The 14,734-nt window shown below is 37.7% G+C and overlaps 1 protein-coding gene across 1 annotated transcript; it reads right to left on the reverse strand.

Moving 5' to 3' along the window:
• Window positions 1-868: 868 nt before the first annotated feature.
• Window positions 869-1,746, reverse strand: LOC110592993 (40S ribosomal protein S3a-like). Its single transcript, XM_044922265.1, has 2 exons — window positions 1,718-1,746; window positions 869-1,508 (listed from the first exon to the last, which is right to left on the reverse strand). The coding sequence occupies exons 1-2, from the start codon at window positions 1,744-1,746 to the stop codon at window positions 869-871; spliced, it is 669 nt and encodes a 222-aa protein (XP_044778200.1).
• Window positions 1,747-14,734: the final 12,988 nt, after the last annotated feature.

A 14,734-nucleotide genomic window follows, 5' to 3' on the forward strand; every position in this document is an offset into this window, starting at 1 on the left:
GTTAGGATCAGTTTGTCCATTTCTACAAAAAAATTCGACTTGGATTTTGATTGTGTTGTATTGAATTTATAGATCAGTTTGGGTAGAACTTCTGTCTTCTGATTCATAAACATGGTTTATCTCTTCATTTACTTAGGTCTTCTTCAGTTTCTCTCAACAATGTTTTGTAATTTTCTGTGTTCAGATTTGTTCCTAATAATTACATATTTTTGTTGCTATTGTAAATAATATATTGAAAAATTTCAACTTCCAGCTGTTTGTTGTTGGTAGATGAAAATATAATTGATTTTGTGTCTCGATCTTATATCCTGCAACCTTTTAAATTCACTTACTAGTTCTAGTTGCTTTATTGCACATTCCATCATATTTTTTTTACATAGATAATCATGTCATCTGTGAAAAAAGACAACGTTTCTTCTTCCTTTCCAAACTGGCTGCCCTTTATTTCTTTTCCTTGCCTTATTGCTCTGGCCAGAGTCTCCAGTACAGCGTTGAACAGAACTGGTGAGAATGGGCATCTTTATTTTGTTCTTGTCTTAGGGGGAAAATATTTAGTTTTTTACCATTATGTTTGATGGTAGCTATAAGCTTTATGTAGATGCCTTTATTGGGTTGAGAACGTTCCCTTCTATTTGTAGTTTGTTGAGAATTTTTAAAAAAATAAGGAATTAACATTGGATTTTGTCAAATGTATTTTCTGTATCTACTGAGATTATCATATAGTTTTTAAAAAAATTAATGAATATGGTATTTTACATTGATTTTTGAATGTTTAACCAATAGTGTATTTTTTTAAAACATCACAAATAAGGTTTTTTATTTATTAAATATCTGAATTTTAAACAGATTCTTGGACTGGTGGCTCATATCAATCAGCTCGTTCAACTTTAGCATGGGTCTCATCCCCGGTAGCTTTTCCAGAACTACTGCCTTCACCATGAAGCTCCATGAGCTTTCCCAATTCAAACTTGGGCTTCTTCAGCATTTTTACTTTTCTAATGAAGATATCATGGAATGGATAAATAGACTGACAAACTTTTTCTATATCTTTTCCAATGCTGTCTGGAATCAATTTATTGACCACTTCTTTCAAGTCATTTGTCTGCACCTCTTGGGTCATGATTTCCATCATCTTTTTCTGAATTTGACAGACCTGTTGGTGCTGAGCGTAAGAGGTCTTCCAAATCTGATTATTGCTTTTTTTAGTAAAACCAACACAAAACTGATGAAGCAAATAACCGTCGGTAGTCTTGACATCAACATGAGCTTCAATCATGGTCTGCCATTTTTTGACCATGGAGCACATTTTGTCATGGGTAAGATCCATGCCATGGAAATTAGTCAGGCAGTTTTTGCCCTGAACATCCTCAGTAATTAGCTTGAATTTTCTAAATGCAACTACATCATTCTGCAGATCAGCAAGGCTCATTTCAAAAACATGACCCTTGAGGCCATCAGATGTGATTTTGGTTCCTTGAGTTCTTGTGACTGATGTTTTCCCAATATTTCTTTTTCTTTTTATTTATTTTTTTAAAGATTTTATTTATTTATTTGACAGAGAGAGACACAGCGAGAGAGGGAACACAAGCAGGGAGAGTGGGAGAGGGAGAAGCAGGCTTCCCGCGGAGCAGGGAGCCCGATGTGGGGCTCGATCCCAGGACCCTGGGATCATGACCTGAGCCGAAGGCAGACGCTTAACCGCCTGAGCCACACAGACGCCCCCCCAATATTTCTTATATTGAACATAGCTGGTGCTTTTACATCTTACCAATCTTTCTTAGAAAATGGATCAACCACTTTCTTCTTGGCTTCCTTTTTGCCGCCTTTCATAAGGCGCTTGTTCTTGCCCACCGCCATGGTGCTGCTCAGGGAGCCAAAAGGCCAATAGTGCATTTTAAAGATTAAATTCAACTTGGTCATGATGTATTATACTTTTTGTACAACATTGGAATTGTTTTGCTAAAATTTTGCTTAGAATTTTTGTATTCATGATCATGAGAATTACTGGTCTGTAATTTTCTTTTCTTGTAATATCTTTGCCTGATTTTGTATTAGGATAATAGATTGGAAAGTACTCTTTAATTTTTAAATTTCTACAGCAGTTTATGTAGAATTGGTATTATTTCTTTGTTAAATATTTGGTAGAATTTACCAGTGAAGCTATTTGGGCCTGGACTTTTGTTTGTGGGAGAACTTTTAACTCCAATTACAATTAATGTAATAGATATGAGTTATTTAGGTTACTTCTTCTTGCGTGAGGCTTGGTACTTTGTGCCTTTCAAAGAACATGTCCATTTCATCTAAATTGTTTATTGACATAAAATTATTCATAATATTTGCTTATCTTTAGAATCTATAATGATTTCGCTTCTTTTATTCCTGATATTGGTAATTTGTTTTCTCTGTGTCTCTCTCTCTGAAAAATCTTGGGAGAGGTTATCAGTATTTCTGGTTTCCCAAAACAACCAGATTTTGGTTTTGTTGATTTTTCTCTCATTTTTCTGTTTTTTATTTTATTGACTTTCATTTTTTAATTTCTTATGCTTTGTTAACTTTGGGTTAGTTTGCTCTTCTTTTCATTTTCAAGATGAATGCTGAGGTTGTTGATTAGAGACCTTTCTCCTCTTCCTCTTCCTTGTCTTTCTCCTCATCCTACTTCATCTTTTTTTTTTTTTTTAAAGATTTTTATTTATTTATTTGACAGAGAGAGAGATAGCGAGAGCAGGAACACAAGCAGGGGGAGTGGGAGAGGGAGAAGCAGGCTTCCTGCCGAGCAGGGAGCCCGATGTGGGACTCGATCCCAGCACCCTGGGATCATGACCTGAGCCGAAGGCAGACGCTTAATGACTGAGCCACCCAGGTGCCCCCTCCTTCATCTTAAATGTAGGTATTCAGTACATATTTTGTCCCAACTACTACTTTAGAAGTATTCTTCAAAATTTGATATGTTGTGTTTTCATTTTCATTCATTTGAAAAGCTTTCTAATTTTTCTGTTAATTTCTTCTTTGACTTATGGGTTATTTATAAGAATCTTATTTCATTTCCAAATATTTTGGGATTTCTGGAGATATTTCTGTTAATGATTTTTATCTCAATTTCATTATATTCAGAGAATATACTTTGTTTGACCTGAATTTTTTCATATCCACTATCTCCCTCAGTTTTTAATTTTTATCTTTAATTTACTTCTAATATTTCAACCATCCTTCCACCTTCCCTCTGGTAACCATCAGTATGTTCTCTATAATTAAGGGTCTAAGTCTTGGTTTGTCTCTCTCTCCTTTTTTTTCCCTTGCTCATTTGTTTTGTTTCTTAAATTCCACATGTAAATGAAATTGTATGGTATTTGCCTTTCTCTGACTGGCTTATTTTACTTAGCATTATACTCTCTAACTCCATCCACATTGTTGCAAATAGCAAGATTTCATTCTTTTTTATGGCTGAATAATATTCTCTTATATATATCTTCTTTATCCATTCACCAATTGGTGGATGCTTGGGCTGCTTCCATAATTGGTTATTGTAAAAAAAAAAATGCTGAAATAAACATAGGGTGCATGTATCCCTTTGAATTAGTGTTTTGTTTTTTTGGATAAGTGTCCAGTAGTGCAATTACTGGATTGTAGGGTAGTTCCATTTTTAACTTTTTGAGGAAACTCCATACTGTTTTTCACAGCAGCTGCAGCAGTTTTCTTTCATTCCTACCAACAGTGCATCAGCGTTCCCCTTTCTGCATATCCTCTCCAACATTTGTTGTTTCTTGTGTTCTTGATTTTAACCATTCTGACAACTGTGAAGTAATATCTCGTTGTGGTTTTGATTTGCATTTCCTTGATGATAAGTGACGTTGATCATCTTTTCATGTGTCTGTTGACCATCTGTATTTCTTCTTTGGAGAAATTTCTGTTTATATCTTCTGCCCATTTTTAAATTGGATTATTTGTTTTTTCAGTGTTGAGTTGTATCGGTTCTTTATATATTTTGTATACTAATCCTTTACCAGAGATGTCATTTGCAGATATCTTCTCCCATTCAGTAGGTTGTCTTTTAGTTTTGTTGATTGTTTCCTTTGCTGTGCAGAAGCTTTTTATTTTGATGTAGTCTCAATAGTTTATTTTTTATTTATTTATTTTTTAAAGATTTTATTTATTTATTTGACAGAGAAAGCAGGGGGAGTGGCAGGCAGAGGGAGAAGGAGAAGCAAGCTTCCTGCTGAGCAAGGAACCCGACGCGGGGCTCAATCCCAGGACCCTGGGATCATGATCTGAGCCGAAGGCCGATGCTTAACTGAGCCATCCAGGCATCCTGATGTAGTTCCAATAGTTTAGTTTTGCTTTTGTTTCCCTTGCCTCAGGAGGCGAATCTAGAAAAAAGTTGCCACATCCAGTGTTGGAGAAATTACTGCTTTTGCTCTCTTCTAGGATTTTTATAGTTTCAGGTCTCACATTTAGGTCCTTAATCCATTTTGAATTTATCTTTGTGTGTGGTGTAAGCCAGTGGTGTATGACCTGAATTTTTTATGGCTCAGAATATGCTTTGTCTGTAAATATTCCATATGCACTTTAGAAGACTATATACTCTGCTTTTATTGGGAGGAATGTTCTAAAATGCCAATTAAGTCAAATTTGTTTGTGATTTTCAAGTGTTCCATGTCTTTCCTGATAGACTTTCTACTTTTTCTATAAATTATGTATGACTGAATTGTGGATTTGTCTACTTTTACTTGAAGTTCTCTCTTTCTGCTCCATTTTTGTATGTATAAATGTTTGTGATTTGTAGATCTTCTGTTTGACAGATAATAGACACAGCTTTTGCATGTATCTTAGTAATAAAATGTAACACATCTTAATCTACTTGGGTATCTTTCCATTTCATAAGCCCCATAATGCACTTCTTTTTGTTTTGAAGGAAAATATGAAGATGTGATCCTTTCTCTTGCTACAATTATTTGTTTGACTAATATCAAATGTATGTTCTGTTACTGGGACTCTGTTTCTATGATTTTCTTTGTATTCAGTCTTTCAGTTCAATGCTGAATTGTAACATAATATTTTCAAAGATATTTTACATGGCAGTTAAACTCTATACATGTGGTTTCGACAGTATGCGAACTCCAATGAAGGGATAAAAATATGAGCTGCTATGACCAACTTTGACGATGTGTAAGCAATGTCAATTATATCTTAATTGCTCTCTGAATGACATTAAGTGTAACATACACCTTGATGTTTAAATGTGGGAAAAAAATGTATCTTAAAGTCTAAGAAATACTGTAAATGTTAGATAGGAATATAGGATTCTATACAGTGCAATAGTCAAGATTACTGTCCTCATTGAGCTTACATTTTAATGTGTAGAGGCCAAAGTGAAACAAGTACAAAATAAGCTAGATAATTCTCACCCATGGTATGCAATATAAATACGATTAATGGAGTCGATTGAAGGTGCCTTTAACTGGGTCATCAGTGGGGGCCTTTCTGAGGATATCATGAGTGAGATGAATGGCACCAACACCTGAATAGTGAGAAGAAACCATTGGGAGATGACTTGGCAGAAGAAGATGTGGGTGAGAGAGAGCAAGTTTAGCAAAACAAACAAAAAGCCTTTTGCTTAACAAGGAGCTTAATACTAGAGAAACATAAAGAAAACCGATGTGGCTGGCATTTAGTGGGTAACGATAATCATGGAACCAGGTCAAAGTAGAGAGGTAGTTGGTAGGGCTATTTTTGCTTCCATCTCTCAAAAGTTGAGTCCGAAGATTAAGTATTCCTTTAGTACAATGCATTAAACACATTGCAGCTCATGGATCTGTTTCATTTCAACCCTGACTGGAGACTAAAAGCAGAAAGAAATAAGTTGAGCCTCCCAGGGTGCTTAGCATCTGTACTACATGCAGTTTAGCACTTGGATATATGTTTCCATGTGTTACTTGCAAATTGTATCATCTGTTTAAGCCCTTTCACTCTGAGGGGAAAGGGCCATATTATATTGGTTCGATTAATATTATATGGTTTCTCAAAAGGATGGTTATAGTTGGGGGAAGCATGGGGTAGAAAAGGGTTGATGCAAAATCAGCACGTTTCCTGGCAATTATATTAACCTGTTAGCACTTAGGAGTATAACTGGAACATCTTTCTAGAGTGCAATCTGGAAATATGTATAAACAAATCTAAGGATTTTTTTATGCTTTTATGTAAGAAAGTGATGAAAAAAGTGATCAGGACAAAGATACTTTAACTAGGATGTTCATTGAACTTTTTTTTTTATAATAGCAAAGAGATTGTAAACAAGTTAATGTTGGAAAATAGAGTTACCATGAAATATGGGGTGTTAAAGTTGTGATACAAATTTTTATTTCTTGATATGAAAAACATTGTCTAAAATAATTTAAATGAAAAATATGGACAGAGGCAGAGTATAATCATAGTGCAGGAAAGTAGCAAAGTTGTGTATGTATGAATAGAAAAAGAAAAAATTCTGGCCATATACAAAATTGGAAACAATGGTTATTTCTTTATGGTGGGGTTATTGGTAGGTTTCCTTTTATCTTTATACATTTTTATAATGTCTGGGTATTTATAATGAACATACATGATGTATCTAAAATAATTAAGAAGACACTCTTTCTATTTTGATAAAAAAACATAAGGGTAAGTAAGCTGCTAAAGGAGCTGATTTAAAGAGTAAAAGGATTTATGAAGTAGAGCTAAGAACACACTTGGGGCAAGTCAGAAGAAAGTGGTTTCTGGCATCGGTCCTGACATGTAGTAGATAACAAATAGTAAGTGGTTGTCAAGGGCTGAAATTTGTCCCCTCCAAAATTCATATGTTGTTGTCCCAACCTCTAGTACCTCAGAATATACCTGTATTTGAAGATAAGGCCTTAAAGGTATGATTATGTTAAAATGAGGCCATTACGATGGGGCCCTAATTCGGTATGACTGATGTTAAGAGGAAGAGACACCAGGGATGCACACATACAGAAAAGCCCTGTGAAGACAAAGGGGAAGGCAGCTATCTACAAACCAAGGAGGGAATCTTCAGGAGAAACCAAACCTGCTGACACCTTAATCTTGGACTTCTAGCTTCCAGAACTGTGAGAAAATACATTTTTGTTGTTTAAGCCACCTAATCTGTGGTATTTTGTTATAGCAGCCCTGACAAACTAATGCAGTGTTTTAAAAAAAATGATGGCTGCTTATATTGATAAGAGTTATCAAATCCCAGCTACTGCATAAAGTAACTTTACATGCATTATCTTATTTATTCATCACAAAATCTTAAGAATTAGATGCTACTGTTCATGCTCACTTTGCAAATAAGGTAACTGAAGCTTAGAGATCTTGTTTCATCACATAGCTAGTAAAGTGGCAGAGCTACGTTTTGAATGTAAGTTGTCTGATGTTATAATCCCTGCCCTCAAGCACTGTACTAATATTAGTACAACTGCACAGCAGGGTGCAAGGTTAGGGTTCAAAGATGTTGACATGGCAAAATCAAAGATTTGGCACATTATTTCAACTATAGGTAATATAACACATTATAACTATTTTCATATAATGTATACTTTTTTTTTTTTTTTACAGTTTTTATGTCCTTTTTTGTTGAATTCAAAAACCCCACTTCCTCTTTATAATAAGGTAAAGAGGTTTCATGATATCTTGTTTGTTTGATTTTGAATCCCTGGGGGTATAATTCCACACAGCTCTGTGAGAAGAATAATTAAGTACTAGAACTAGGACCAGGGTCTCAAGAACAAAAAGGAAGTTATTATTTGGAACTTGAAGCCCTTAAAGAGCCAGTGCCCCCTGCCCGTTTGCTGGGCCCTTTACATGTGGATACTCTTTCATGTACTCTTCAAATCAACCTTTTGAAGAAGGTTCTACTATCAGGGAAGAAACTTAGATTCTGGGAATTTAAGCAACTTCTTTAAACTCACAGGTCTGACAGGTGCTCCTGGGTCTTCCTAGTCCTGTGGCATGCTTGCACAGGAGAGCCATGCTCGTTAGGGGAAAGAACCCTTTCTCTGTAGTCGTTAATTTATATTTACTTCATGTTTATTCTACAGAAGACATTCGACCTTGTAGAAGAAACTCTGGGCTGCTAACACCAGGGAACTTTGAACTTACAAGCACTTGGTATTGCCCTGGGACCTACACTGGAAGAACTGCCATTTTGATTCCTGATGCCCCCTGCCTGCCATCAGTTTAAGCCACTCATTTGCTTCCTCCTTTATAAATTGGATGTGGTGGAAAACTGCAGTGCACAACACAGACTCACCTCCCCATTAAGTATGAGCCATTCTTTTCCTCAGAGCCTGGGCTGGTTGGCTTCTAACAACAGTATAGAGCTGACTCCCTCTCTGGGAACTTTCTTTAGCCAGGTATGTGGTCCTCATCCAATGACTAGTGGACTTCGGGTAAAAGCACAGGTTAACACTGAGGAGCCATGCAGAATTGCCCCTAGTTTTACTGGAGCTTCTTTGTGGTTTATCTGCTTTCTCTGCCCAGTCTTGCTTCTTTTATCTCTTACAAGTGTTTTCCCAGAGAGCGCTTCCCAAAACATCTCCTGTACTCCAGTCTCTGCCTCAAAGTCTAGTTCCTAGGGAACCTGATCTAAGTCAGATGCAGGATAAAATTCTGTTTGTTCGTTCGTTCATTCACTCATTCATTCATTCGCTCATTCACCAGGTAGTATCAAACACCTGCTCTTTGCTGGGCACTATTCAAAGTCTTGAGAATATATTGGGATTCTTGGGATTTCTGAAAGCAAGATCTCTGTGGAGCTCCTTACTGCTTTCAGTAAAAAAAAAAAAAAGGCACTTTAGGCTGGGAGAAAGGCTTAACACTTTATTGTTCTTTAGTTATTGCTTTTCTACTGAATTACAGAATTACCCCAGTCCATATAAACTCTGATTTGGGTTACAGCATCTGCCACTCCAAATTATTAAAATAACTTCTTCCTAGGTCTTCCTAAGTAAATCTCTTTGCTTCACTTTGTCCCTACTTTTGTTTTCTTCTTGAAAATCCTATCATTTCAAGCATCTGATATGATGCAACTTTCTTGATATATAGCAAAGAAGCCTTACAGACTGGCTCCATGCAGTATTTTCAGCTTAAACTCTCATCCCCAAACTTAACTGCTGTCCCTCAGTCTCACTGATACCCCTTTTTCTTCTCGTGGTAGAAATAATTGCTATGGTCATATTATTTCATGCTCCCGAGGCTTTTGTACATTATTCCCTCGTCCTGACAGGCCGCTCCATCTCCCACAACATCTGCAACCCTTATCAACATTTCTGCTTATTAACGTTCTGGCTTAAATGTAACCTCTTAAGTTTTCATGGTTAATGATCCTCCCTCCCCCACATAATATCAACCAAATACAGTAGGATAATTCCTTCCTCTTCTATCCTCCCGTGACATTTTGTATGTCATTCTTTGTACACTTGACCAAGTTACATTGCAATTACCTATTTGTGTCCTTTAAAGAATTGTTACATCCTTGGGAGCAATGACTATGGCTTGTTTATCTTCATGTCTCCAGCATTTTAGTGTGTGTACAGCAAAAACTGGAAGTACTGCAGTTGAATGCATCTCTCATTTTCCTGTTTGACTACCAGAGACACAGAATTAGCATTCCATTCCACTGGATTTCCTTTATACAACAAAAGTGACATTTTCGTATTAATTTATATTGGTTCCTCCAGGGTAAATTTCAACCGAGGAGGAGAAAGATACGTGGTGGTGGTAGCGCCTTTCTTTTATTTAAATGATCTATTTCTTTGTTTTTGCTGCTATTTACCATTGTCTTTTTGCACTGACTTAGTTCATAATGCAAATCTCTTCAGTCAATAGATACGCTTGGAATAGTTAGCTTGTATTGTGCTGTTTGAATAACTTTTCATCTTTCAGCCTTCTGCATAACAAGTACTGTAGAACGGACTTGGGGGCTCCTGTTGGGAGAGGGGAGCTACAGAAGGATGAGTTATAATGGAGAGCAGGAAAAGGAAAAACTGGGAATCTTTTCTAGTTTGGAAGAGTTCAATCATCTTTACCAAAAGTAATAACAGTTTTTAAAAAAAATTTATTATTTGAGAGAGAAAGCATGAGAGAGAGCGAGAACATGAGTAGGGGGAGGGGCAGAGGGAGAAACAGACTCCCGGGAGCCCGTGGGCTCGATCCCAGGACTCTGGGATCGTGACCTGAACTGAAGGCAGATGCTTAACCACCTGAGCCACCTAGGCACCCCTAAAAGTATTAACAGTTTAATTTTTAAGAATTTTAAGATTTTAAGAATTTTAAAATTTAAGAACTATATATATGCAGTAGGTACTAGTCCATAGGAACAGGAATAGCATTAGTTCTATCCCTCCACTTCTCTACTTTTCATTCATGGTTGGACAACTTGTGATTAATCCCACTAGGGTTTTCCAGCCTCCCCACGATCCACCTGCCTCTTCCTGCTCTCCCCCACACATGCACCTCAAATGCTCCTCTTCAGTCGTCAACTGTCACCTCCTGTTACCTTTCCTGATTCCCCCCAGATCAGAATCATTTATTTTTTCTTCTGTGACATCATGTTAGTTTGTTTGCATCTATACTATTATTCTGGCAATGGCATTATTTCTCAGAGAGAACTTTTTATTACTTTTATGTACAGAAAATTCAACAGCATACACTTAGCCCAGTTTGGTGGCCAGTTCTTTAGCCTTTGCATTTTCCAACTTGACATTGTGAGCCAGGACCCAGACGGTTACCTCCCCAGTGATGGCAGATCTCATCATATCTGTCATTGTAATTGGTCCTGATAGATTCCACCAGCTTAGCCAGAGCTCCTTTGTCTTCTGAGTTAATCCGTGTGAGGGCAACAGTGGTGCAGATCTTCTGTGGACCATAAGCCCAGCCTGGCCTTCCCCTTGATAAGGCAGTAGGGAACCTGCTTTGTACAACATAAGGCAGGCAGGAAGACAACCAGCTCAATGGGATCCACATCATATGCAGTCACTACCAGCTGAGCCTTCTTGTTTTCCACCGACATGGTGACAGTAATAACCCCAGCTTGAAGACAGCTGGCCTCTTAGTGAGGACCGCCCCTTCACTAGCAGCTTTCTTCTCAGCTTGGGCCAACAGTCTGCTTCTTCTCTTGCTTTGTTTCTGGTCCATATTTGTAGGCCAGCTTAAGCAGTTGAGTAGCTCTTTGGTGGTCCAAGGTCTGGGTGAACTGGTTAGGCACTTTTAGAAGTCTATAGAGAATAGCCCTTTGCCGCTGCAGTCAGATATAGTGGGGCCGTTGTACAAAGCAGCTGAAGTCCCTTTTGGGCTGGATGTCTTGTTTGATGCCAAAATTCTTGGATCTTTTCTCAAACATGGGATTGACCGCCTTCTTGGCTTCCTGCTTCTTCACAACAGCAGGGGCTGAGGCCACCTTCTTCCCCTTAGCTTTCTTTCTTTTCTGCATCTTTGATGTCTGGAGGAGAGAGAAAGAAAAGAGAATTCTCCTGGCAATGGCATTTAATTATTTGTTTGCATGGCTCCAAAAGAGAGGCTTGGATGACTCCGAAAGAGAAGTTAAGTCTTATACCCCAAGGCATTCTCAGAAGTTGCATGGTGAATGGGACAGGGCAGTTGTTAGAAAATATGTATTGGGGCACCTGGGTGGCTCAGTTGGTTAAGCGACTGCCTTCGGCTCAGGTCATGATCCTGGAGTCCCGGGATCGAGTCCCGCATCAGGCTCCCTGCTCAGTGGGGAGTCTGCTTCTCCCTCTGACCCTCCCCCTCTCATGCTCTCTCTCTATATATCATTCTCTCTCTCAGATAAATAAATAAAATCTTTAAAAAAAAAAAGAAAATATGTATTGTACAAATGATTCAGAAGAAATAATTACGGGTGTTTTTTGCTATATTACCTAACACAGCTCTTCCAAGATATTTTTTTTTTAAAGATTTTATTTATTTATTTGAGAGAGAGAATGAGAGACAGAGAGCATGAGAGGGAAGAGGGTCAGAGGGAGAAGCAGACCCCTTGCTGAGCAGGGAGCCCGATGTGGGACTCGATCCCGGGACTCCAGGATCATGACCTGAGCCGAAGGCAGTCGCTTAACCAACTGAGCCACCCAGGCGCCCTCTTCCAAGATATTTACCCATTTCAACAATAATTTGTTCTTGCTCCAGTGTGATGAAAAGATTAGTACATGGCAAAGACAGATTAGAATTAGAAATACCACCAATCTATTTTTTTGTTTCTCTTTCTCTCAGACATGGAAAGTCTTTATGATTTAAACCAGAAGGGTCTAAGTGACTGTTATTAGATGTAGCATAAGCCTTTAGTATGTTGACTATTTAGGAAACCAGAGCTAGTGTGTGATTAAAAATGTCAATAATGGAAACCTGATAGAATCTTCTTATTCTTCTTATTAATGTTATTTCTTCATGGAAATAAATGGTCCAAGTATGCATAACAGGCAGGATGTTAAGATTGACTCAGATAGGATATTTATATGTAATGTTTTGTGGTTGATCATTGTTGTGCCATGATGTCCATTACTTCTTTAAAAATGTTGGCTATGGCTAGCTCTAATCTGATGTATACCTGTTCTTTCTAAAGTTCATCCCTGTATACTTCACAGTATTATAGGTTTGTTATTTTGAGAAGGACGAAAGAACATATTGGTTAAAATTTTAAGTAATCCCCTTCCCTAAACCATTCACTAGATGCAGAAATGGATACCAGTGGGGAGCCTGGGTGGCTCAGTTGGTTAAGCGTCTGCCTTTGGCTCAGGTCATAATCCCAAGGTCTTGGGATGGAGTAACGCATTGGGCTCCTTGCTCAGCAGGGAGTCTGCATCTCCCTCTCCCTCTGCCTACCCTCTGCTTGTGCCCTCTCTCTCTTTCTCTGTCTCTCTCGCTCTCTGTATCTCACATAAATAAATAAAATCTTTAAAAAATGGATACCCAGTGGCCCACATCAGCTATAAATATTGTATGATGTAGGCAATTATCCTTCGTGCAAACAGAAGTTCTGTACTTACCGATTGTACTAATTATAATCCAGCTTCTCTACTAGCTTCTTCTTAAATAGAAAACCATTTCTGTTTAATCTCTTCCACTAAGTTAAAAAACAAACAAATAGAACATCCTGAATATTTGAAAAAGTGACTTTTAAGAACAGGGTTTGGTGCTTGAAACCTGAATCCCCTGGAACTTAACAGAATATAAGGCATTGAAGCTAGGGAAAATGTAATTCTGATGTATGGTCCTACTTGAGGCAAGCTGAACTCAAGAGGTGTTTAGGGAATTGTAAACCAAAATGTTCCATCTTTAGTACTCAGTCAGGGTTAATGGAAGGAAAATGTCATAGTCCCGGCTACAGGGGCTGGTCCCTGAGGTCTGTTCTGGGTTACAATGTCATCCACTCTGGTCTCCTAGGAGGGCTGCAATTGACAAGGCAATAAGAATCAATCTGGAGGGAAGAAACAAGCTATAGACTAAGAAACAGAAGGCACCAACAAGCTGATTTGGCTCAAAGGAGGGGTATTCAATCGACAATATCACTATCATGACATGTATAATTGTGTATTTTTTTAGTGATTATTTATTTATGATTTTGTTTCTCTAATAATAGACAGTGAATTCCTGGAAGATCAACCTTATATCTTCAGTGGCAAGAATCCTGTTTGGGAAACACACACACGTGTGTGCTCTCTCTCTCTCACACACACATAAAACACAGATACACACATACACACAGATACATAGGAAAACGATCTGTATCTTTTGAGGTATCTTTGAGTCCTACATTGTCATTATCAAATGCCAGATAATGAATTATTGCAGAAGGAAAGCAAGGAGGGAGGAAGGAAAGAAATGTTCTTAATCTTGACTTTCTCATCAGTCTTGACTTTTCCTTGGGAAAGTCCCAGTATCTCAGATTCTTCTTCTCCAAAGTAGTTAGATCAGCCTCGATATATTTTCTAAACATTTTCCAGAATTAGTATTTTATAGTTCCTTTGAAATGTTTGTTGTTATCAAGAGTATTATTGAATACTCTTGCTGGTGAAGAACTTCGTGCCATCGGACGTTGAAGAAGTAAACCTTACCAGTATTCACTGCCATTTCCAGGCTTATTTATTACCAGCCTTCAGTGAACATAAGGGGGCCTTCCTGCCCATGTCACTGGGCTGTCAGAGTGGAATGGAATGGAGGGCAATTAAGAAAAAGTCCTTTCACTTTGTAAGAAGACTCTCAAGAAATGTCCGGACAAAGTACCTGCCTCTTCAACATTGCTGGCATGTTTTAGGGGATAAGGAATGATTTCATGGAGGGGCTTCAGAATCACAGAGAAATGTGGCCCTATCCCTTATACGCATGTGACAGTGGGCAAGTCACGTAACATTTCTAAATCAAATGTGTGAAGTAATTGTATATTTTAAGGAACTCTAACAGAAGTTGAAGGTATCAATGATTATTACTATGGATGTTAGTTATTATTATAATTATTTCATCTCTTAAGTGGGGATGCTCAGTCCATTATTATTCTCTGAGCAGGAGGTCATAAAAGTTTTCACTAATGCATTTATCAATACTTTTTTTTTAAATCTTGTGATGAAATCAACCTCATGCAGGGAGAGAGGATGCTGAAGTAGATGATAGCACAGGAATTTTGGAGTTATAGAGATCTGACATAAATACGAACACAGTCTTTTAGCATATATGAGATGTTGGCAAATCAATA

This window comes from Neomonachus schauinslandi, chromosome 16, assembly GCF_002201575.2.
Source record: "Neomonachus schauinslandi chromosome 16, ASM220157v2, whole genome shotgun sequence".
In the NCBI taxonomy this organism is placed as follows: Eukaryota; Metazoa; Chordata; class Mammalia; order Carnivora; family Phocidae; genus Neomonachus; species Neomonachus schauinslandi.

What these genes read in the sequence shown, in the direction of transcription:
- LOC110592993 (XM_044922265.1), bottom strand. Translation starts at nt 1,746, where the DNA reads ATGTTCAATATAAGAAATATTGGGGGGGC. An exon ending in ATAAGAAATATTGGGGGGGC is followed by an intron (nt 1,509 to 1,717) that starts GTCTGTGTGGCT and finishes AAAAAGAAAAAG; the next exon opens with AAATATTGGGAAAACATCAG.